This window comes from Mesocricetus auratus, unplaced genomic scaffold (genome assembly GCF_017639785.1).
Source record: "Mesocricetus auratus isolate SY011 unplaced genomic scaffold, BCM_Maur_2.0 Super-Scaffold_6730, whole genome shotgun sequence".
NCBI classification, from domain to species: domain Eukaryota; kingdom Metazoa; phylum Chordata; class Mammalia; order Rodentia; family Cricetidae; genus Mesocricetus; species Mesocricetus auratus.
Window position 1 is genome coordinate 89,058,937 of NW_024429184.1, and position 24,650 is coordinate 89,083,586.

The window sequence follows — 24,650 nt, forward strand, 5'->3', positions numbered from 1 at the left end:
GAATTTATTTATGTTGTGTGTATTTTTATGTATTTTCTTTTGTCTGCCTGTGTGTATGATGTATGTACCTGGTTCCCATAGAGGCCAGAAAAGGTCACAGGATCTGAACTGGAACTGAAGTTAGAAATCATTTTGGGTCACCATGTGGATATTGGGAATTAGACCTGGTCCTCTGCATAAGAAACAAGTACTCTAAACCACAAAGCCATTTGTTTAGCTCAGCTTGCATTTCTTGTACTCAGAATTTGGGTCTCTCATAGGATTAAGTTTAAAACCATTAGCAATAAGTTTAAAATAGCCTGTGTATTTATTGCCTAAGACAGAATGAGTCTTAATATGAGGACTTCAATTACAGAATTCTTAGAATTAAAACTCATCGAGCAGGGCGTTGGTGGTGCGCGCCTTTAATCCCAGCACGCAGGAGGCAGAGGCAGGTAGATCTCTGTGAGTTCGAGGCCAGCCTGGTCTATAGAGCGAGTTCCAGGACAGCCTCCAAAACAATACAGAGAAATCCTGTCTCGAAAAACAAACAAACAAAAAAAAAAAACCCAACTCATCTCCGCTCTTACTGTGTGACACTGGGTAAATTATTTGATCATTTCGTGCCTCTATTCCTTCATTGTAAAATGATGATGCTAATAACAGCACCTAACTTAGATACAGAGGGCTTGGTGGAGCTTCAGTTACACTTTAAGGGCTCAGTAAGAGTTCGCCAGCTTTTATTAACTTCATGTTTGCTTCATAAATATTTGAAGGCTACTCTGCAAATCTGAGTGATGGCTTCCAGAGATTAAAGAACTGAAGAGGGAAAAGATGTGGAATTAAAATCCCAGAGCACCCAGGGAAGTGACCCACACAGTTTAATGATGCAAACTATAAACTTGGATTCTGGGACACAGTTTATAGATGTTTGTTACTGGTGTACCCAAGAGAGGACTACAGACAATTATTTCTCCAGTAGAACTGTGCTTCCATCTAAATGATGGGTAGGAAACCTTAGATGTGGCTATGTTAGGTATGAAGGTTTGATTGGTGCTCTAGAAAGAGATTGACTAGTAATGGCTAGGGAATATGAAGAGGAGAAACCAGGAGGTCAAATAAAAAAAATAAATAAATACAAGCGGTCATACATCCCTAAGGAGAATGTGCTGTCAACAGCCCAGATAAACTAAAAATTGCCTGTAAAATCATTTTGCTGTTTCTCTTTTTTTTTTAATTTAATCATAGTACAACAAAACTCTAGATGACCATGAATATGCTAACAATACAGATACTACAAAATGTGAGGACCTGAGTTTAACCCCCAAAATAGAACACACATAAACATGGAAAGAGAGAACCTGAACCATAAGGTTGCCATCAGACCTTCACATGTGTTCTCTCACGCACACATATCACATGCAAAGAAAATAATAAAAATAAAATAAAATGCAACTTATTAATCGACTCTGCTCCTAGCACATAAGCTTGTAACGGAACTACCAAGTTTTATTTAAATGCACTGTTGCCATGGTGTCAAAAATTTGGAAAGTCTTTGCCACTTTTTGAGAAATAAAAGTTGATGTGACATAAAAAAATAAAACAATACAAAACAAAAACCTGATTCAACCACCTAAAAGATCCTAGGGCTCTTGTGAGATGCTGTCAGTGGGCTGAGACTGTTAGTTTTCATGATCATGCCTTGTTTCTGGAAAGTTCACGAAGAAAGCCAGCCACTGAATAATGAATGCCTTTATTCTAAAGAGGTTTATTATGGCCTGACTCCACAAGTCTTAGGGCTTCCAAGGTTTTCTAAGCCACAGAAGGAAGCCCGCTACTCTTGGATCTTGAAAAAATTGGTAGTACAGAAAAGTGGGAATCACCTTCCCAACAAACACTAGAGAGCTGGGTACCCGGAAAGTAGGGTCTTGGTCCTCTCCCCCGCCCCCTCCCCTGCCCTGCCCCGCCCCCTACGCCGCTGGAGTTGTGAGCTCCTGAGCTGCCCCGCCTCCCAGTCTTGCCCCACCCCTTCCGTAGCCCCGCCTACAGATGCTCTGTCCTCAGTGGGCCGGGGGATAGAGGAGGGCAGGGGCGGGGCTCACCCCTTGCCCTCGGGGTCTCTCAGGCTCCACCAATCAGAGAGCGCCCTGTTGGCCATCCGCGGCTCCAGTGCCCCTCCCTCTCCCGCCGGCCTCTGCGTCCCAGAATCCAAGATGGCGGGGTCCAGACGGAAGGCTACACAGGCTGGAGCGCGGCCGTTCATTTGCGCCCTGCTGCTGTCTTTCAGCCGATTCGTCGGGAGCGACGGCATGGGAGGCGACGCTGCGGCCCCCGGCGCCGCGGGCACCCCAGCCGAGTTGCCGCACCGCCGTTTCGAGTACAAGTACAGCTTTAAGGGGCCGCATCTGGTGCAGAGCGATGGGACCGTGCCCTTCTGGGCCCACGCGGGGAGTAAGCCGGGCTGGGCCGTGGGTCGGGGGCCGGGTTCCCTCCTTGCTTTCCGTCCGCCTGCCCCACCTCGCCAGTGTCCTGCAGGACCGAGGGTCAACTCCAGCACTGCACACCACATGCGCTGGGGCAGGACTCCCCAGGCACCCCCAGGGCCCCCTAGCTCGAGGTTCACCGCGTGTCCCGAGTCTTCTAGCTTGTTCACCCACTTCCCAGTCTTCCCTGTCTTAATCTCATCCGTGCTTTGTTTGATTCAGAGGTGTTTTGTTGCTTTCTGCAGTTCCTCTGCACTCAAACCAGCTTCTGGGTGTCACGTTACATTATACCCTGATGCCACGTCTCAAGGGTACACTTTGCCTGACCATAGCAACTGAGACCAGTTCCAGCAGCCTTCTCCTGCTTGCTTGTTTTACGGAGTTAGCAGTAGTCAGTGGTCAGGTTTGTACCTAGTTTCTCAAATGCTCCAAGATAGCTTACAGTCTTGGAGTGATTTCTTTGGTCTTTGGATGACGTTCTTAAAATGTTAGGATTACACCATAGGTTTGACTCTCAGTTGACAGTGTGTGTGGTCTTTGATCTTTACACTATAAACTTTATATTAGTGTCTTTATTTAGTTATTACAGGAGATATATTTTTGTATTGATTGTTTCTGAACTTGGGACTAAGAATGCTTGTATCTTCTTCTCCTTTAAGACATCCATGAAATAGTTTCTGCTTCAATGCTTACTCAGAACTGAATGAGCGCTTCACTGGTGGAGAGAAAGCCTCCACTTTTTAGTGCTGATGTGTCACTGCTGACCAAAGAATGTCAGTAACACTTGTCATTCCATAAGCTCCTCTGTGACTGTCAGATACACACACCCATTAAAGCAGGTAGTAAATACCCTCTATTTTTGTGTGTAATTGTCGAAGGCTTCGATACATCATTTGAAATTGTCCAGTGACGGAAACAAAATTCTTCATTTCTAGAAAGTAATTGCTAAATAGAAAGCACACGTCCAGTAAGGGCCATGTTCCTCAAATTAATGTGCAATTATCAGGTGTAGATTTCATTGAACTTAATGACCCAGTCATTATGTAGTTGAAACAGAGTGCAATTAGGTGGTTACTCAGTTCATTCATTATAAGCCTTCTGGGCTCATGTTATCAAGATAGCATTGCTCCTAATACACAAAGATGATGGGCATGACACCAAGCCCAGGTGTGCAGATCTTCTGTTTCTGTTTCTCTTTTGGACTTGATGATGAAATTGTCTGCACCTCTCCATTGCCTGTCAGCTTCTCTCTTTTCCATCACAATCACGCATCAGCAAATTCAGAGTGTTAATCAGCTACTGAAGTTTGTTGTCTTCACTCTGTTTTACAGAGCCACAAGCAACAAACTTAGTCTGCTGGGAAAGAGGTCAGGATGGAGGGTTGGAGTTGTGACTCATTTGGTAGGGTGCTTGCCCAGCATGTCCCAATCCCTGGGTTCAATCTCCAGCACCCCATAAACCAGGTGTAGTAGTTTACACTTGTAATCCCAGTGCTGCTTACACTGGGAGGTGGAGGTCAGAAGTTCAAGGTCATCCTTGGCTGAGTTTAAGTTCAGTTTGGGCTAAAGACATGGGGTGGGAGCACGTGCATTCGGGTGTGGGTGGGTGTCTAATGTACCCCAATGTAAGTGTGTGGCTAAAGTATTTTACTGTTTTAGTCATGACTCGATCTGTCTACTAACTTTGACAATCACTGGTATGGATGGCATGGAAATCCATTGCTTTCATGGTACTGTAATTTTTAATCTTATTCTATTAATGCTGTTGTTTATTTTTCTCCCTTTTCATTCCTTCTTGCAATCTATGATTTGAAACCAGAAAAGTGGAGAAATTTAGGATTTAGTTTGAACACAGCCAATTACATTCAGCCCTAATTGGGATCTCATAGATGTTATTTCTCTTTTATAAGTCCTACATCCTTTTGTACTGTCAGCACATATCCTGAGGTTCATAGAGCAATAAATGATAATAATCTTTAACCATAACCCTCAAAGCTCTCACCTTCACTCTCCTATTTGAGTTGTAGTAGACAGCCAGGCATCTCCTATGTAGAGGGGACAAGAACTACAGACAGACAAAGGTTCTTGGACATTTACTCAGATCTTCTGTTTCTCTGTCTAGGGCTTTTTCCATAATGTTCTACCCCACCCTTTGAGTGTTTGAACCAGTGAGTACACTAAAGTATCTCAGCTTTCTTTTCCTACCTGTAAAGTGGTGTCGTTAGAGTTGTTTTATTTCCTATTGTGAATGTCAGAATCTGAGATAGTATGTTGGAATTGTTTGCTTTTTAGGTACCTTAATAGTTAGCCAATAGTAAAAGGATGGAAGGATTTATAAGCATACTTTGTTTTATTGTCTCAGTTTATTGAGTTTTGCAGACCGATTGTTTTTATAGACTGAAAGTTTGTTCAGAAGTCTGTCAGTGCTGCTTTTCCAGCCTCACCAGATGATCTTTAACGGTTTCAGTCAGTGACATTGTTGGTTTTGTTTTCTGTCTCTGAGGCCCATGCATGATAAGACAAGTGCTTTTTCAAAATTGATCTGTGTGCCAACTTCTAATGTGTTTTAAAACTAAAGCCTGCTCATTGTTATTTTAGATATGATGCTGTTATACACTCAATATATAATATAAATGTAACTTTTAGATGCACTGGAGAACCCCCAAAATTGTGTGCCTTGTGTTACTGGGATGGTCTATACTATATATCCCTGATCTATACCTTCACACTCATTGCATACCAGTGACCTGCTGAATATCTGACAGTCATATAAGTGGCTGGATTGGGACTTGAGCCAGCTACTCTTTTGAGGATCACTTGTTTTCTGTAGAGTCCACCATAGTTAGAGAACTACTTATTAAATTAAAAGTTAGTTGGCCCTCTTCCCGGGGAAATGTATATATGCAGGATACTTTGCATATGATTCTGCAGTGTTTAGAGAAGTTGTCAGGCCTAGCCCTTTCATGAACATATATGATGAATCAGAGTATAGAAATGATTTGTTCAAAGTCACAGCTGAGCTTGATTCCTAGTGGTTGGTTCTAATTTAGAAAGTTTGTAATATGCAACTTGTAAAACAATAGACTTTTAATATTGAACAAATTTGGGGGTCATTACAAGTAGATTATGAAAAATCAAGTAAACAGTTTGTCTTTTTTTATTAAAAATTCATACAATATTTTCTTGATCACTGGTTCCCCTCAGATCCTCCTCACCTCACCCATCCAACTTTATGCCTTCTCTCTCCTTAGAAAACAGACAAATAAAAAAGAAACCAGAATTAAAAAAAAAAACCACAAAACCCAAACAGAAAAAAACAAAACACCAGAAACATACACACAAAAACAAAATCCATAAAAACACAGAATTGGAAACTATAATATAAAAGTCTTGATCTCCTTCCTCATTCTCTGGGGCTTTGAATATGTAATATATGGGTGTAGGCTTGCAGGTGCAATTCTCCGTTCAAAACACAGAAGAGATATTACTTTAACATTTAAAAGTCATAGCTATCAGCATGAAGCTATCTAACACAATTCTTAGATAGAATAAAATTGGATCTTTGTAGCTCCATGTAGCAGTTCAGTGGTAATGCGTTGAATTCTGCATAATTATAACTTAGAGCCTTTCTTTTCTGGTTTCTACCATAGATGCCATTCCAAGTTCAGATCAAATTCGAATAGCACCATCATTAAAAAGCCAAAGAGGTTCAGTGTGGACAAAAACAAAAGCAGCCTTCGAGAACTGGGAAGTAGAAGTGACATTTCGAGTAACTGGAAGAGGTCGAATTGGAGCTGATGGCCTAGTATGATCATTTCTGTTGCTTGAACCAGTATAGTTGCTTAAGCCACTGGATCCTAACTAGTCCCTCTTATGTATTTTCAGGCAATTTGGTATACAGAAAATCAAGGCTTGGATGGCCCTGTGTTTGGATCAGCTGATATGTGGAATGGTGTTGGAATATTTTTTGATTCTTTTGACAATGATGGAAAGGTATATTTATTGTTAAAACTGTTAGCCATTTTCCATTTTAATGTATTTTTAGCAGTTAGGCTGTGAGAAGGTAGTTTACTTGACACCTTAAACTAATAAAGAACTTGGTTGATAGCCTGTGTATGGTCATTAGTCTTGGTAGCAGAGAATCTCGCAACTAAAAGCTATGCAAGCATCATTTTTGCACACTAATTTGCAGTCAGGCTGGAGACCTAGCTCTGAGAAGCTGTCAGTGACTCACATCCTGTGTGTGCTTAGTGACTGTGAAATCACCAGCATGCGTCTCAGATGTGGGCAGTGAAGTCAGTAGAGCTTAGGAAGCCATGGCGGTGTTCAGGTGCCGGGCTTCACTGGCCCTCATACTCAGCTCCCCTTTGTTAATTACTTTTTGATCAGGCCGTTTTCCTGATGACATCTTGAAAATAAAACGCACTTAGATGCTGAAACAGGACTTGTGGCTTGGATGCTTTAAGACTGGCGGTCTTCCCTTTGGTTAGTTGTTACTGATTTTCAGAGGTCACTGTCAGCGATTTAAAGAAATTTTAATGACATTGAAAAAGCTTGGGCCATACTATTTTAAACATGTAAGATCCCTAGAATCTTAGCAGTGTGAGATTTCATAGCAAATGAAGAATGATGAGGTTTTCCATGAAAGATACTAAATAACTATATTCTCTTTATTTTTAGAAAAATAATCCTGCTATAGTAGTTATAGGCAACAATGGACAAATTAATTACGACCATCAAAAGTAAGTGTGACTTTACATTATTTCTTATTCCAACTTTCTTTGGATACCCCATGAAATATATTGCTTCAAATCTCAACACTCTCCAAATGAAATAAGATTTTTTTCATGAGCTGTTACAGTGTAACTCAGTGAAAAGGTCTGATTTCCGTTTGTGTTGTGAAGTTAGTTCTGTGAGCCACACTTTCCATGTTTATTCGAAGAAATTTAGTTTTCACCAAACTAAAGAGTTCACAGTCTGCCACTGTTTTCAACATTAATGTCACTGTCGGTGTGTTCCAGAGCTTCCAGGTATTGAGTGTAAGAAAATTACTTACCCACACCTGGCTTTGCTCTTTCCTACCGTGGTGACTACAGTGCTGGTAGTTCTTTACAATCCCAGGTGTACTGGTTTAAAATAGAAGTGCCTAGGCAGGTCCCTTTAGACTTAGCTTCCTTTGGCTTGGATGGAGTTGACAGATTTACATCTTTAAAAATTCCACGAGGGGCTGGGGATGTAGCTCAGTCATAGAGCATAGCCTGTGTGAGACTCTAGGTCCAATACCACAAAAAGATAAATGGAAGTGAAATCCCCCTGAGTGATTTGCATGGTGTCTTCTCTCATAATAGCATATTCTATGTCTCTTTAGACCCAGCAGTGGTAGGCTTCCCTTGCAGTGTCCCAGAGTTCTGACAGGAGTGGCCTTTCTGACTTCTGACTGACACAGGCCGTCATAAGTTTCACTGGAATTTGATATTTTTGAATCTTCCTGAGTCTTCACTACTAAAAAGCCTTTTTTCTTTCTTTCTTTTCTTCTCCCTTGTACTACAGTGATGGTACCACTCAAGCCTTAGCAAGTTGTCAGAGGGACTTTCGTAATAAACCCTATCCTGTTCGAGCAAAGATTACCTATTTCCAGAAAACACTGACAGTAAGTGACAGTAACGATAAACAATACTTTAGCATGGCTTTTCTTTTAAATTCTCAGAATTAACAGAAATTAATGTACTTAAACATGGGCATCCACACGTTTGTGTGAATGTAAGTGATTTCCTGCAGTGCAGCCTTACCAGTAGTTTCTGTTTGGTCAGAGGAGGTGTAAGCACCAGCTCCAAGATAGCATAAGCACACATCCAAGTCTTCAGGATACAAGTTAGGAGTAAGACAAAGACCATTCTCCCTGAAGAGTTTGCAGACCATAGTGTAGCTGTGTAGCATCACTGTGTTGTGTGACAAGGACTGTGACACAGCAGTAAGGGATTGTGACCTTGGAACCTGGGCCCTGAGATGACCCTGGAGAAAGTCCAGAGGGGTTTAGTTGAGATGCACCTCGGAGCAGGAGTAGGCAATGTGTGTGTGTCCCAGGCAAATAGTTTGCTGTAGAGTGACAATAGAGAACATCTTGGAAGTCGAGTGGAAAGGCTGGCAATACCTATTCCCGTGAGGAACTTTTAAGAGAGCTGGTATTCTCAGCGGGAAGGGAAATGGTGGAATTTGCAATTTTAACAAGTGCCTTGGGCCCAGAGCAAATCTTACAATAATGTGATGGGAACTAGGTGAGATGATCTAGGCTCTTAGACCCTTAAAGCACCACGTCTGCTGCATTGTACTTTAAATACAGCTTTGCATGCAGTTCTGTGAGATAGTCTCTCCATTTGCAGGGCTCCACTTACTGCCTGACCTGAGGTGATAGATGCCAAAAGGAGGAGAGAGGAGAGATGAGCAGCACGGTTACATTTGCTCACCTAGGGTAATGCAGAGCATTTGTATTCCTGCTGTGTGATCTATTCATGATCATGGCTCCCCAAGGCTTTACAAGAGAGGAACTTACTCTCTTCATTGTAAGAAGTGTTAAGCTATCAACATTTTCTCTTTTTGAACCTTAGACAAATAATGGACAACAAAATTAAGTGAATGGTCTTGCTGTGTAATGATGGTTACTAAGTGATTTTATTTCAAATTACCCTTTGTAGAGCTAGGGAGATGGCTCAGTGGATAAGAACTTGCCGTGCAAGCCTGACAGCCAGAGCTCAGATCCTTGGAAACTATGTAAAAGCTGAGAAAGTGTGGCCATCTGGAATCCCAGCCCTCAAGAGGCAGGGCAAGATGGCTAGCTGGTCTAGAGAATCACTGAACTCAATTTAGGGACCCTGCCTCGATAAGTAAAGGGGAAAGTGATTATTGAGGTGGATAGCCGGTGTCAACTTCAGGTCTCCAAATACTCACACATGTGCAAGCATGCATACACAAACAGTATCCATATATAAAAGGAGTTATAACAATTGATGGAAGCAAGAGCAAATATTGATCACAAAATCCTAAAATTTATTTTTAAATGTGTCTTAAGAATCTAAAGCTGTACTGTGTCTTCCTAGGTCATGATCAATAATGGCTTTACACCAGATAAAAATGATTATGAATTTTGTGCCAAAGTGGAAAATATGATTATCCCTACACAAGGGCATTTTGGGATATCTGCTGCAACAGGAGGTCTTGCAGGTAAATCTTACCATCTTTTCATATTGAAAGCTTGTGAATGATTCTTACTGGTACTCATTTGTTTACAGTATATAGACTAGATTCCTTTTTACTTCTGAATCTCTTTGGAGTCTTCCCTGGTCTGTTCTACCAGTCTTTGGCTAGGTTGGAGCTGCATGGTTGCTTATAAATGACACTATTCTTTTAGGCACACTTTGTAGTGAAGGGGACATATTTAAAGTTGAGGATATAAAAAGTTACTTCCCAAGTGTTTGGGGACCCTTAAAAATTGCTTTATCATATACAAAAGACTTTGGAAACCCAAGGAAATATTATTTGGGTGCAAACTTTAAATGAAAAATAATGGCTGTTATTTTCCACATATGTTGATAAATGAGGTTTCTCCACACCAATACAGCTTTGTACTCATACAGCACTTTGCCATTTTAAATACTTCCAAAACTATAGATTGTTCTATACAACCCAAACAGAGAGGGAGGAGGTATATGTTCCTGTGACACACACGCGCGCGCACACACACACACACACATACAGACACACACACACACACACACATACCCCCCCACCCCCACCCCCACCCCTGGTCTGGATTTGTGATTCTTGACTGTTCAGCACATGATCTCTCCTCAGGTTACCCAGTCTGCAGCGCATCGTGTTCTGTATACCTAGCTGCCTCTTCAGATCTCCCTGAGAGAGGCGGATAGAAGGATGTAGCACACTTGAAATAAGTCACTCCCACCATGGATGTAGTCAGCCAGGATTGGCACAGCAGTTCACTGCCGTGAGGTCCAGTCTCCTTAGTTCCTGCTATTGGCTTAAACAACTTGATATTAGTTTGACTACATGGTTTAGATAAGATGGAAGTATTATTATCATCCAGTTGAGAAAAGCAAGTATGAAAGGCCAGAGCTAGCGTGTACCAAAGGAAGGCACTGGGAATAGGTGGACAGGGTTTTGTGCACTTGGAACAGGACTGTATCCGTGCAGGAGGCTGGAAAAGTGTAGGCGGCGCCTTCACTTGTCAGATACTCACCATTCACTAACTTCACTCCACTTAAACCCTGCTGCTCCTGCTGACTTGGGGTTGAGGGTTTAGAGCAGTTCTGAAGTCTGTCTTTCATAAGTAATAAATACCTGTCAAGTAAATTCACAACTATGAAACAATTACTAGAGCATTTCTTGAAACTTCTTAAATTTGTAGATGACCACGACGTTCTTTCTTTCCTGACTTTCCAATTAACTGAGCCTGGAAAAGAGCCAGTGAGTACACTTTTTTCCAAACAGTTAATTCCCAGTTTTCAGTGGGGTTCTTCAGCTGTGGGTTTTGAGAAGACTGACGTTAGTCTGGGTCTTGTTTCAGTCCCTGCCATTTGGTCTTATATAACCCTGAACCCCCTCTGTAGCATGTCGTTAATATGTTCAGTGGATACCTCTTGATGTTGTCAGGATTAAGTGAGACACATGTGCTTATAGTAAGTGCTCATTAAATGGTAGTAGTTACTATGATTTTTGGCATTATTAAAACCAAGAACAAATTAGCTGTCGTTACAGACTATGGACACCCCCATGAAGGGCCTCACCCTCCCTGGGGAAAGGAGGGGGTAATGGGGGTGGTGGTGGGAGGGTATGGGGAGGAGGGGAGGGAAAGGGAGAGGGACCTGGGATTGACGTGTGAAGCAACCTTGTTTCTAATTTAAATTTAAAAATAAAAAATAAATAAATAATTAGCTGTCATTAAGTAAAGGACGACCTTCAAGCCAGTTGTGGAGTACTGAGCATGAGAAAAGGGACAGATGCCAAGATATCTCACCAGTTCCCTTTCTTATGACCTGTTCTTCCTCCAAAAAAGCCTACACCAGAAAAAGACATTTCAGAAAAAGAAAAGGAAAAATATCAAGAAGAGTTTGAGCACTTCCAACAAGAATTGGACAAGAAGAAGGAGGAATTCCAGAAAGGGCATCCTGACCTCCAGGGACAGCCAGGTAAGTTTTAGCTGCGATGGCTCTGTGGGAACACTTGGTTTTGTACTGTCCGCCTCTTCTCGTCTGTCTCAGCACACTCAGGAATTGCTGGGAACAGTGACAAAGCAAACTGAATCCTTCAGAGTCTGAGAGGTGACTTGTGAGGTGTGAATGAAGGACACCATAGTTGTGTGAGTGAACATGAGCCACTGGGCTGGAACTTGGTGAGGATGGCATTGACACGTTTACCACTGTGTTCTCTAAACTAAACAAATGAAACACAAGACGGTGCTGCCTCATGGGTAAGTGCTAAATAAAACCATCCAAGACCGCTGTCTCCTTTCAGTGTTACACAGTGGCCTTTATTGAAAAGCTCGGACAGTTTTATATAGGTGTACAGTGTATTGGAATTATCTCTCTCCATATCCCTGTGTTACCTTTCTTTCCCTCTGAACTCAACTGGCCCAATAGTTGCCAGATCTTAGAAGAAAATGACACCTTCTTCCCCAGCACCTTCTCCTTACTGCTGAGAATCCAGACTTCAATGGTGGAAATTTTTTAAGTGCTAGTGTAAGCCAGAGAAATTGAGACTTTATATGTTGTTACATCCTCAAAAATATAACAGTGCAAAGGCCCAACAAACTATACACTTAGTATCTGCCAGGTTTATGTCTAGTCTGTCCCCATCAGCTTGAAGGAATGCTTGATAAGCCCATGTCTAGCATTTGAATGCTGTGTAGTGTACAGTTCCCAGTTGCCAGTAATATGGTAAACATCATGTCGTTTGTGACTGTACCCTGAAGCTGCTTGTAGTAGGTATATAGAGAGCACAGCCGGTTGTTGACAATTATGGGTGACAACCTAAGCATCACCATATAAGTGCATGGAATATTTCTTTTTCACCCCAGAAAGTTCTCTGATTCTATAAACCTGCTCTCCACATAGCCTGTCACTGTTTTGATTTCTGTTACTCCAGGTTGGTTCTCCCTAGTAAAATTACACAATACATATAAAACAAAATTATTTTAAGTGAAAAAGTTCAGATAGTAGTTTAGTCATGTCTGAACTGATTGGAAGTTTATACTACTGTGTTGGTAATGCTCTGGTTTTGGTGTATATCAGCACCTGATCTGTTAGAGTATTTCAAAGCCGGAGGTGTGCAGAGGACTGTAATGATTGTAACTTATGATTACTCTTCAGCGGATGACATATTCGAGAGCGTAGGCGATCGAGAGCTAAGACAGGTCTTTGAAGGACAGAATCGTATTCATCTGGAAATCAAGCAACTTAACAGGCAGCTGGATATGATCCTTGACGAGCAGAGGAGATACGTCTCTTCCTTGACAGAAGAGATCTCCAGGAGAGGAGCAGGGACCCCAGGACAGCCTGGGCAGGTCAGTGTTCCCACACAGTGCCCCAGCCAGAACAGCACTGACTCATGATCGGTGGATGCTAAGCTGCTTCGTCTTGTTTCCCTGTAGGTCTCTCAACAGGAGCTAGATACAGTTGTGAAAACCCAGCATGAGATTTTGCGACAAGTGAATGAGATGAAGTGAGTATCCAACGATCATGTTTGAGTGTTCTGTTCCCTTGTCCTAAAGAAGCTTGTGTGCCTGCTCTCCTGTGTCAGTGTCCTTCAGGAAGGCAAGCTGCAAATGTCCAAATTTTAAAAATCATAAGCTGAAAAAAGGGGGGAAATTCTTCAATATTTGCATCTTTAAAAACAAAGAGGTTTGCTGTAGTGATTTGAAACCAGGTGTATGCCTATCTTTGGAAATTATGGGAGTGTGGAGTGAGCTGCTGTAACTCCATGAGAAATACTCAGGGTAGAAGGACATTTACTGTGGCAGGTCAGGAGAACAGGCATACTTGCTCAGGAATTTCCTTTTGATGCCGTCTTCTGCCCTATGACAGCCTGGACAGGTTGGAATAGACAAAGTCCAGATAGTTGAATGACAAATCTCTTATGAGGATGGCTGACTCATACAGATAGCCCACCTTCTCAGTATCTGGAACAGAGAACACAGCCTGTGTGTGTTTTCATAAACTAATGCTTCAGTGTTCCCACTCAGTTCAACCCTTGACAGCAAAGTGTCAAAGTGAGCCTTTTAAGGGCTGAACATAGGACCAGGTTAAGCAGAAGAAGCTCAACAGACACGGCTGACAGCTGGAAATTTGTATTTTGCTCCTTAGTGTTTAAGAAACATTTTTGTTGTTGGGTCACAATCCCCAAGTGGATACTTGTGCTGTTCAAATAGTTTAGCTAAATGAATAGATTTCTTTCAGAAGTTGACTGGGTTATATAACATAGTATTTTTTATTTTGCTACAATTTTTACAAGTTTTATTATTTATGTATATGAATGGTTTTGTGTATATGTATGTCCATACCTTCAGAGGCCAGAAAATGGTGTTGGATCCATGGAACTGCAGTTAGAGATGGTTGTGAGCCATCATGCGAGCTAGGCCCTCTGGGAGAGCAGCTGGTGGTACTCTTTAAGGAGCCATCTCTCAAGTCCCTTATTTTCTTTTTTTTTTTTTTTAAAGATTTATTTATTATGTATACAGCATTATCCTTGCATATATGCCTGAAGGTCAGACAGGGTACCAGGTCTCATTATAGATGGTTGTGAGCCACCATGTGGTTGCTGGGAATTGAACTCGGGACCTCTGGAAGAGCAGTCAGTGCTCTTAACCTCTGAGCCATCTCTCCAGCTCCAAGTCCCTTATATTCATATGAGTTTGAACTGCAGAAGCTATGAAAGTGGTATATTAAGTCTCCATGTATCTTTCACCCATCTTTTAATGTTGGTATTTTACATAATCACTATATGATTGTAAGAACCAGGGAATTAACATACTATATGATCAACAAATGACCTGGGTGTGCGGCTTGATTACAAGTTTTCACTTTACTGTGATTTGAAAGTGATACACATGTATTAAAAACTACTACAGATTTACAGATTTTGAACTTTATCCTGGGCTATGGTTATTGGTATGATACTGCAATGGTAGGCAGTGGCATCTAACCTCAAATATTAGTCAACCATTCATTCAAGAGGGTCAGCAAGCAAAACTCTGCTATGCTGTGTGCTGATCCAAAGTGTTCTATGTACTGGGTGTATTAAACATGCTTTTCATTTAGTTTATGATAGCATTATTCAGACATGATGCCCCATAAAACAGGGGTCATTCTCCAAATAGTGTGGGATGATCTTCCAAGCCTTGGTGTTTAGAATTTTTACTAGAGGACATTCACATAGGTAAGGTTCCCTGAGCTGACGTTCAGTAACTTTTCATTCCCTCTGGAGGTCAGTCCTTTAAGGTTCCAGGTGAGCAAAGCAGGCCTGCTCACATCACAGTGTATGCGTAGATTGTCCAGACCTACCTCGTGTTGCAGAATCAACCAGGGACTCATAGGTCTCCTGGGACCTGGCATTACACCAGGTCCAGCTTCACTCTTCTGAATACATATTTCTGTCCTAAGGTTCTTTTTCCCCCTTTTCCCTCCCCTCCCCTCTCCTCCCTTCCCCTCGTGTCTGCTCTTTTCAGGCAGGGTCTCACTGTATAGTCCAAGCTGGGCTTCAGTTCCCAGTCCTCTTGCCTCAGCCCAAGTATGGAGCTTATGGGTATATGCCACTGTGTCTGTCTTCTGGTTTTGTATTTGTTTTGTTGGACTTTCTGGGGTTTTTGTTTTTTTAATGATCTGATGTGTTGAACTTAAAAAGGAATACCCATTTGAAATATATAACTGGAAACAAAAAACAAAGCCCTTGTGATTTCAAAGAGATTTTATATTCCAGGAACTCCATGAGTGAAACGGTCCGGCTGGTGAGTGGCATACAGCATCCCGGCTCAGCGGGCGTCTATGAGACAACCCAGCACTTCATGGACATCAAAGAGCACCTGCACGTCGTGAAGAGAGACATCGACAACCTTGCGCAACGCAGCATGGTAAGGTGGTTTCCTGTGTCGTGGTTTTGAGCTATGCTATGCTCTTTCCTAACTGTTCCATGAGTTCTGAAAGCTTTTGGATTTGGATTTCCTAGGTAGAAAGCAGAAGCCTGTGTCTGCACGTGTCATTACTTACTAGGCAGAAGCAAAGAATGAGGGTTTTGTGTATGGGATTTACATTACCAGACAATGAAAATATTTGTATTTCTATTTTACTATCCTCTATAATCTATGCTTTTTATCTTGTTTGAGAATTTATACATGGTTATGAGGTGGGTTTTTTCTTTTTTAATTGAAAATAGATATTTTTAATAATATATTCTGATTATAGTTTCCCCTTTCCAAACTCCTTGATGGTGCCTCATTTGGTAACAAGAAATGTCCAGTTGGGGCTCCATCTCCCCAGTTATTTGGCAAACACATTAGATCACCTTTGTATTTGTATGTATTTAGGAAGCTTCCACTATATTAGGTTTCCATACAGTCCCTCAATGGCCCTTAGTTTTAGCTGTCCCCCCTCATTTTTCCTCTCTCAACTCCTTTTTCTTCCCCATCCCCATTTGCTCTTACTGTTTCAGTTCCCCTCCCCATCCCCATCTGTAAATATGTTTCTTCTTCCTGGAGTCATCCAATCCGTCTCCTTACTTCCTTACCCTGTAACCTTTGTGACTGTATGAATTGTAGCCTGCTTATCAAGGACTTAACAGCTAACATCTACATATATGCAGATGAATACCATTTTTGTTCTTTGGGGTCTGGGTTATCTCACTAGGGATGATTTTATTTCTGTCTCCATCTATTAACCTACAAATTTCATTTTTTTATAACAGCTGAGTAATATTCAACTGTATACATGTAACACATTTACTTTATCCATTCATACTTTGGCAGACATCTGGTTTGTTTCCAATTACTGGTTACTATGAATAGAGCAACAATGAACATGGTTATGCCCAAGAGTGGTAGAGCTGGATCTTGGAGTAGATCTATTCCTACTTTGTGTATATGCCCAAGAGTGGTAGAGCTGATTCTTGAAGAATATCTATTCCTAGTTTCCTGAGGAACCACTTATTTCCATAACGGCTGTAGAAGTTTACACTTCCACCAGCCATGGATAAGTGTTCCTCTTGCTCCATATCCTCACCAGTATAAACTGTCATTTGTTATCTTGGCCATTCTGATTGGCATAAGATCAAAGTATTACTTGCATTTCCATGATAAAAGAAGATGTTTCTTTAAGAGTTTCTCAGCCATTTGAGTTTTCTCTTTTGAGAACACTGTTTAGAACTGTATTCCATTTTTTAGTTAGGCTACTTTTTTGATGTCCAGTTTTTTTTATATATTTTAGATATTAGCCCTCTATTGGATGTGTAGTTGTTAAATATTTTTCCATTTGGTAGGCTGCCACTTTTTCTGAATGGTGTCGTCTTTTACCATACAGAAGCTTTTCAATTTCATTAGGTTTCTTAGTTAGGGTTTCTGTTGCTGTGAAGAGACACTGTGACCAAGGCAAATCTTACAAAGGAAAACATTTAATTGGGGCTGGCTTACAGTTCAGAGGTTTAGTCCATTATTGCCATGGCAGGAAACATGGCATGCAAGCAGACATGGTGCTGTAGAGGTAGCTGAGAGTGCTATATATTGATCGGCAGGCAGCAGGAAGAGACAGTGAGCTACTAGGCCTGGCTTGAGTGTCTTGAGACCTCAAAGCCCACCTCCAATGACACACTTCCTCTGAAGACCACATCTATTCCAACAAGGCCATCCCTAATAGTGCTACTTCCTATGTTCCTATAGGGGCTGTATTTATTCAAACCACCACAATGAGGCTCACTTATGGTTATTCTTAGCTCCTGTGCTATTGGTGTTTCATTGAAAAAGTTGTTTCCTGTGTCAGTGAGCTCAAGATTATTCCTTTTTATCTTCTACCAGATTTATTGTGTATGATCCATTTGGAGTTGTGTGTGGGGTGATAAGTATGGATATACTTACATTTGTCTACGTGCAGATACCCAGTTTGAGCAGCACCATTTGTTGAAGATGCTGTCTTTTTTTCCAGTGTGTATTTCTGGCTTCTTTATTGAAAAAAAAAAAAAAAAGGTGTCCGTAGGTGTGTGGATTTATATCTGGGTTGTCAATTCTGTTCCCTTTATCAGCATGTCTGTTTTTCTGCAAATACCATATAGTAATAAAAACTGCGATTCAGTTGTGCAGTTTGAGGTTGGGAATGGTAATACCTCCATTCTTGTTCTTGTATCATTCAGAAATGTTGTAGCTATCCTGGGTTGTGTGTGTGTGTATGTTTTCATATGAAGCTAAAAATTGTCCTTTCAAGATCTGTGAAGAATTGTTGGAATTTGATGAGGATTACATTAAATCTGTAGGTAGGATGTTGTTTTTACTATGTTAATTCTACTGTTCCATGAGCATGGGAAATCTTTCCATCTTCTATATCTTCTTCAGTTTCTTAAATTTCGTGTCATGCAAGTCTCACTTGTTTAGAGTTACACCAAGATATTTTAATTTTTTGGAGACTGTTGTGAAAAGTATTGATTCCCTGATTCTTTCTCAGTCTGTCATAATAATCAGAAGGTTACTGGGTATTTTTTTTTTTGGTGTGTTAATTTTGTATTGTTTTATTATGTTGAAAGTTTGTCAGCTATAGAAGCTTCCTGGTGGAGTTTTTAGGGTCACTTATGTATACTTCTGCCTTAGCTAGGGTTTTACTGCTGTGAAGAGTCACCATGACTACAGCAACCTTATAAAGGAAAACATTTAATTGGGGTTGGCTTACAGCTCAGAGGTTTCATTCATTATCATGGTAGGAATCATGATCGAATGCAGGCTGGAGAGGTAGGTGAGATTTCTACATCTAGATCCACAGGCAGCAGGAAGAGAGCATGACAAGGGACCTGACTTGAGCTTCTCAAACCTCAAAGCCCATCTCCCTCAAGACACACTTCTTCCAACAAGGCCACACCTCCTAATACAATTTCCTGTGGCCTTATGAGGACCATTTTCATTTAAATCACAACTAGGGTATCATTTACAAATAGATTAACTTTTTTTCTTTCCAATTTTGTATTCCCTTGATCTTCAGTTGTCTTATTGCTCTAGCTCAGGCTTCAAGTACTATATTAAAAATAGGTATGGAGATAGTGAACAGTCTTGTTCTTAGTGGAAATGCTTTGCGTTTCTTTCCATTCATGTTGTGATGTTGACTGTGGGCTTACTGAAAATAGCCTTTATTATTTTAAGGTATGCCCTTTGTATCTTAGACACTCCAGGACTTTTATCATGAAGAGTGTTGTATTTTGTCAAAGTCCTTTTCTGCATCTTACGAATTGTTTTGGGTAATCATGACATTTCATTCCCCTGTTTATGCTTTCACACATTTCATTAATGGACTTATTCATATCCTCTTTAAGGGCTGCAAACAAATTCATAATAGCCATTTTGAAGTCCTTGTCTTGTGCTCCAGCTATATTGCATTTCTTACGGCCTACTCTAGTAGGGTTGCCAGGCTCTAGTGGAGACATACTTTCCCTGTGTGCTAATGTGTTTTTATGCTGGTGTTAGGCATCTGGGTTTGGAATGATTGTGATTCTAGGTGTTGTCTTTGTTGGGCGAGTTTTCTAGTCCTTGATTTCTGTTGCTCTTTGGAGCTGGTGGCAGTGCCTTTTTCTCGTAAGGAGCGCTTCTGGGTCCCTGGCAGGTGTGGCCACTGTATGTCCTTAATAGACATGTTTCTAGGTGTTGGGGTTTACATTCAGGATTGGGAATAGGCTAAAATTGCTGGAGGCTGAGAAGATGAACAGGAGGGAGGAAAGCTGTTTGCTAAGATCTCTGGGGTCTGGAGGAAGGGAGAGAAGGCTGGCCCTGCAGGTGGCCCGCTACAGTACTGGGAATGAGACTGGGGGATTTGAATTGAATGACTAGAATAGTGAAGATCACCTTCCCGATCCTCAGATGGGTTTGGTCAGTGGGTTTCCAGGGAGAGAAAAACTAAGTTGTTAGCCAGTGCGACAAGGGGTGGGATGAGGAAGGCAGGCTGTAGGAGAAGATCTGAATATTGGGTGTTTTGATCAGACCCATTCCCTCTCCTCCCCCCCCCCCCATGTACTCTTTAAACCCACTGAGACCACTTAGTGCTGCCTGTGTGTGCATGAGGGCCACCCACCAGAGCATTGGGATCACATCCCTGAAGAGAACCGACTCTCCTTCCCCCAGCAGCCATCTAGAGTAGGACTTTATTAGCCCTGAGATTTTAGCTGACTTGATCTTGTGTATTGTTGTGAGTCTGTTTTTATAAAGCATATGTCTTTGGCATATTTTCTCCCAAGGATCTGACCTACAATTTTCTTGCTATTTTGTTATTATATCACATCAGTTAGGTTTTCTGAGATTAGATAGTTAATTTAAGATTGTGTTGAGTGTTTTCCTTGGCAGGCTAATAGCCTTGTATAGCATGTATTTAGAATATGGTTGGTCCTAATCAAACTTAGAAGCAGCAGGACACAGGGGCTGGAGAGAGGTTAAGAGCACTGGCTGCTCTTCCAGAGGTCCTGAGTTCAATTCCCAGCAACCACATGGTGGCTCACAACCATCTATAGTGAGATCTGGTGCCCTCTTCTGGCATCCAAGCATACATGCAAGCAGAACACTGTATTGCAAATCTTAATAGTTTTCTTATTGACCTTGGCTTTTCAGGCAAGTCATATTTTAGTTTTGTTTGAAGATATTTTCCCTCTTTGTTGTAATGGCCAACTTGGTGCTGTAAATGGATATGTCTTAAAACTATGCCTCATAGATGCAGTCAGATTGAGAACAATCAATCCTAGAAGCCACTGTGTGACATCTTTGTCCCTGATGTTTAATTAGCCCCTGTCTTATGGAGACAGAAGATGGGACAGTTTTCAGAAGTCACTGAGGTTTGATGTTGTGAGATTGCAAGGGATGTGTCAGGGAACAGAATTCTGTTTAAGTAGTTTGTTGGTAAGTAGCATGTAATTTACCGTATGAACTGGAACACTACTGAAGTCTGTGCTGTTGGTTGTGTGCCAGTACTGGAAGCATCCAGGGCAGTAGGAGTTTGTGGGAACCCATTCTCTCGAACTTTGAAGGCACTGAAATCATCATTTGTAGTCAAAGCAGGGAAGGGCAGCTGGCACCAAGTTGGCACAGTAGGAACCTTATGTCAGCTGCTCTGTGAAAGAAAGGATTTCAAAAGTAAAAGTTAAATGGGTGGAAAGTATCTAGGGGAATGAGTAAATGAAAGTACTGTTTACCTAACAGACTTCTATAAGATATCACACTTGTATCTTTCCAGGCCATTAATTTAACCCACATTCTTTGCTTTACAGCCATCCAATGAAAAACCCAAATGCCCAGAACTACCACCCTTTCCATCATGTTTATCCACCATCCACTTTGTCATCTTTGTAGTGGTACAGACAGTGTTGTTCATTGGCTATATCATGTACAGGTAAGTCTCTTGATGACATTTGACCTGACGTGTTTGGGGACAAAATACTTGTAGAATTAAATGGGACCTTAATGCAGCTTTCATGTACAGGCAATTCATTACCAAGCAAATTTGTTTACTAGTCTATTGGGTGTGCATGCTTGGAGTGTGTTTCTCAGTATTTTCTATTTCAGAGGGCACTGATAGTTTAAACAATCCCATTTCTTTCCCAAGTATATAGAACATCTGTTTTTCTTTTTTAGGACTCAGCAAGAAGCAGCTGCCAAAAAATTCTTTTGACCTTCATTTTCCTATGTATCATGTATGTATGTATGTGCAAATGTCTTTTTGAGGGGATTTAGTATTTAAATCACTTCATAGTCTTAAGTTATTAAGTTTTATAAAAAATAACTCTTAAAAACATTCATTTTTCAGTAAAAATAAATCTTACAAGTCTTTAAATTTCAGTGAGTTTCTGGAAGGCAGAGTGCAGTCACTGAGCAGAATAATGGCAAGTCAAGACAAACTAGGGGCAGCCAGTGACTGTGGGCATTACCTGCTCCATCTCTGGTATTGGAGGGTTCTTTATTTATATAAACGCACTTGCCTTTCTTCCCAGAATGTGAGATCTAAACATGAGCACTCTATTCATGTGAGTCTTGTAACAAAATCATTGTTAGAAGTGAGAATTCCCTAATACAAGAGTGGGTTCTAGAGTCTTTGGTCCCAACACAGCTCCCTCTGGGATCAGTCACTTGTCTGAGAGCTTTAAACTAGATGCCAGGCATCAGAGCATTTAATGAAATGTTTTCCCCTCTATTTTTAATGTGTATTTCACTTTTAAAGGAAATTTTGGTGGAAAACTAATTACTTTTGCCTACATCATTTAGGTGAGAACAATCCTATGACCGTGACTTTAATGGGTATTTTGCCTGGTGGTGTATTCATGATGGCCATTGTCTTGAATGTCTTTATTCCAATAATGTCAATTTGATATTACAGAACTAATTTTTATACTTTTAATTTGTGGAGTTTATTTCTCCCATTTTGTCAAACATGTAGTTAGCACTAATTACATGTTCTGCAGCTGTTTTAAATTCACAGGACTTACTAGTACATTCTGGTTTGTGATTTGCAAACTTAAATTGAGGTGGCTATGGCAGAAGCAGTTCTGAGCTATTTGAAAGCAAATTTGTAAAACACTTAGCTGTTTCTCCTTTAAGTGCTAGAAATAAGGATGCTGTGAAGAGTCTGGTAGGACTTGATATCAGCAGTTAGTTGTTGGTATTTGAAAAACCACCTGTGACATTTTAAAGTGCAGATTTCACTTTTCTTTTCACAGCTGGGCTAGACTTTCGCTGGATTCAAGACAATTTACCTCTTATTAAAGTAATGGTCTCGTTTGCTATGGGATCCAGCACACCACTGTTTAATAGGATATGCAACTAAATTGTTGTAAGCCTTCGTAAGTTTTCTCTCCAATGTCATTTGCGGATTGGGCTAACAACCTAAAATCTCTATGAAGACTTTACGAAGAGCACTCAGTGCTGTGCACTACCTAACTAGCACTGCGTGTGCAGTCTCGCCTTGCATTTTACACTGGCATTCATCCTAGATCTCAAACACAGTGCACTCACAGTGGCTGTGTGAAACTCTGTGGAATTGGCACTTTGAAACTCATGTTCCACAAGTGTCATCTTCCACAATTTACTTATAGTTAAAAAGAAGAAGAACCCTTCAGGGAAATGTCAAATTGTAGACATCGGGAAATCTTGAGATAAAAAGGCTGTCTAAGCCAGTATTTTGTTACAAAGTCCATAGTCTTGTGCCTGAACCTTAAAGGAATCCCAGATCTGGGGAGTGTACATTTTTCAAGTCCAAGGGGAAGTGCACTGATGATTCCTAGTGTGATTTCAGCTAGCCATTGTAGCAGGAGTCTTTTAAAAGTCTCTCAGCCAGGTAGTTGACATGATATATCTCTGTTTTCCTCAAGATCATTCAGTCTAAAGCCTCTGAGCAAAACCCTGGGCTGTGGGAACTCACCACTGCCAGAGTCCTCCATTCTGTAGTGTCCTGTTAACTGCAGTAATTTAATTCTCACACCAGCAAGTACTTTACAGGTGCCTTGGATTAAAACAAAATTTATTTTAACACTTTAATGTAATTTTATGATACCACTTTTAAAAGAAATTGCAATTATGTAATTGCTGATAGGCTTGTGTAATACTCCATTTGCGTTATAATTATTTGAATGCTTTTTTAGCGTAAAACTTCACCATGAAGTCACAAACAATAACCAGTGTTTTATCACATATTGAATGCATGTTAGTGTTTTTTAGAGTATGGCCCATGGACCAGCCATTCAGTTCATGGAATGTTCATTTGGAATACAGATTCCAAGGCCCCATTCTAATCCAGCTGCATGACAACTTGGGTGGGGCTTCTGAGTGTCCATTCCCCAGACAGCACACTGACAGTTGAGAACCACCGAAATGAGGAGTAGGAAAAGGTGTGTGATGGCTGTTTGTTTCATTGGCTCTAAGCTGAGCTGCGCACATTTTCACTGTCGTTGAGATCAGCAACTCTGCAGGTCTTCTGTGCTTGTGTTTTGTTAAAACACATCAGCAACTACAAACTAACTCCAGGTTGGCTGACCTCTTGGCGCTTCAGTGATGACTTTGAAACTTGTAAATCATCTTTGGCTCTTGGCAAAGCTAAAGCCTGCCTGTTGAAGCTGTGGCCTTCCTGATTGTCACCACTTTTTATCTCAGACAGCTGCACATGTTGATAACTTGAGGAAAATGGAAAGACTTGAATAAGGGGTTGCTCACCTGCTTTCTCTACGGAGAACCAGTCTTTGGGAAGAAAAGCCGATTGGTTGCCGGGGTGTGATTCTCTCGAAGCACTCACATGCTGGTTGGAGAGAGGCGATACACAAATTAGTCATTGGGAATTTTGTGTTTGTAAGATTTAGGGTGAGATCAGCTCTTGCAACTTTAGATCTTTATGTTGCCCATTTTAAGATATTTCTTTTATGATGTTAGAGTTTAAAAGGGTTTTCTGTCCACTGTCAATTTCAATAATATAACATTTTGTCAAGGGTTTTTTGTTTTGTTTTTGTTTTGCTTTTGTGATTGTTACTTGATGCTAGCTGGAATTCAAGAAATGTCAAATGACCTTATTCAAATAAAAGGAATATTTTAGTAAATTGGTTTTTTCCATCATTGATTTGATGTTGGGGTCTAAGTAGCTATTTTCCAAACAGGCCTCTGTTTGCAGTTGTATTTTATTTATCTGTGATCTGCACCCTGACGCCCTGTTTCCTCTCCAGTTGCTCACAAGCAGATTTAAGAGAAGTTGGGTTATTCATTTGGCTTGTAATTCCCAGTTAGAGCACATCGTTTTGGGGAAGTCAAGGCAGGCACTTGAAGCACCTAGTCACATCCAGTCAGGAGCAAGGAGAAAAGGAATGGATGACTGCCTGCTGGTATGTATGACTACCCCTGCCCTACACTGAAGTCAGTAGATTGTGCCATCCCACAATGAGCAGCACCCCCACACACCTCCATGCACACAGGGAAATCTGTCTC

General features: G+C 41.1%; 1 protein-coding gene across 1 annotated transcript; it reads left to right on the forward strand.

Annotated features, from left to right (window-relative positions):
- Positions 1-2,148: 2,148 nt before the first annotated feature.
- Positions 2,149-24,268, forward strand: Lman1 (lectin, mannose binding 1). Its single transcript, XM_005074650.4, has 14 exons — positions 2,149-2,430; positions 6,112-6,266; positions 6,347-6,454; positions 7,142-7,203; positions 8,012-8,111; positions 9,556-9,679; positions 10,881-10,939; positions 11,529-11,661; positions 12,841-13,034; positions 13,122-13,192; positions 15,446-15,596; positions 20,960-21,081; positions 21,324-21,382; positions 22,403-24,268. The coding sequence occupies exons 1-13, from the start codon at positions 2,193-2,195 to the stop codon at positions 21,358-21,360; spliced, it is 1,554 nt and encodes a 517-aa protein (XP_005074707.1). The 5' UTR covers positions 2,149-2,192; the 3' UTR covers positions 21,361-21,382; positions 22,403-24,268.
- Positions 24,269-24,650: the final 382 nt, after the last annotated feature.

Excerpts from the sequence above, each read along its gene's own strand:
- Lman1 (XM_005074650.4), top strand. The coding sequence starts at position 2,193 with ATGGCGGGGTCCAGACGGAAGGCTACACAGGCTGGAGCGCGGCCGTTC. Across the intron at positions 10,940-11,528 it reads CTGAGCCTGGAAAAGAGCCA|CCTACACCAGAAAAAGACAT; the intron begins GTGAGTACACTT and ends CCTCCAAAAAAG. Across the intron at positions 13,193-15,445 it reads CGACAAGTGAATGAGATGAA|GAACTCCATGAGTGAAACGG; the intron begins GTGAGTATCCAA and ends TTTATATTCCAG.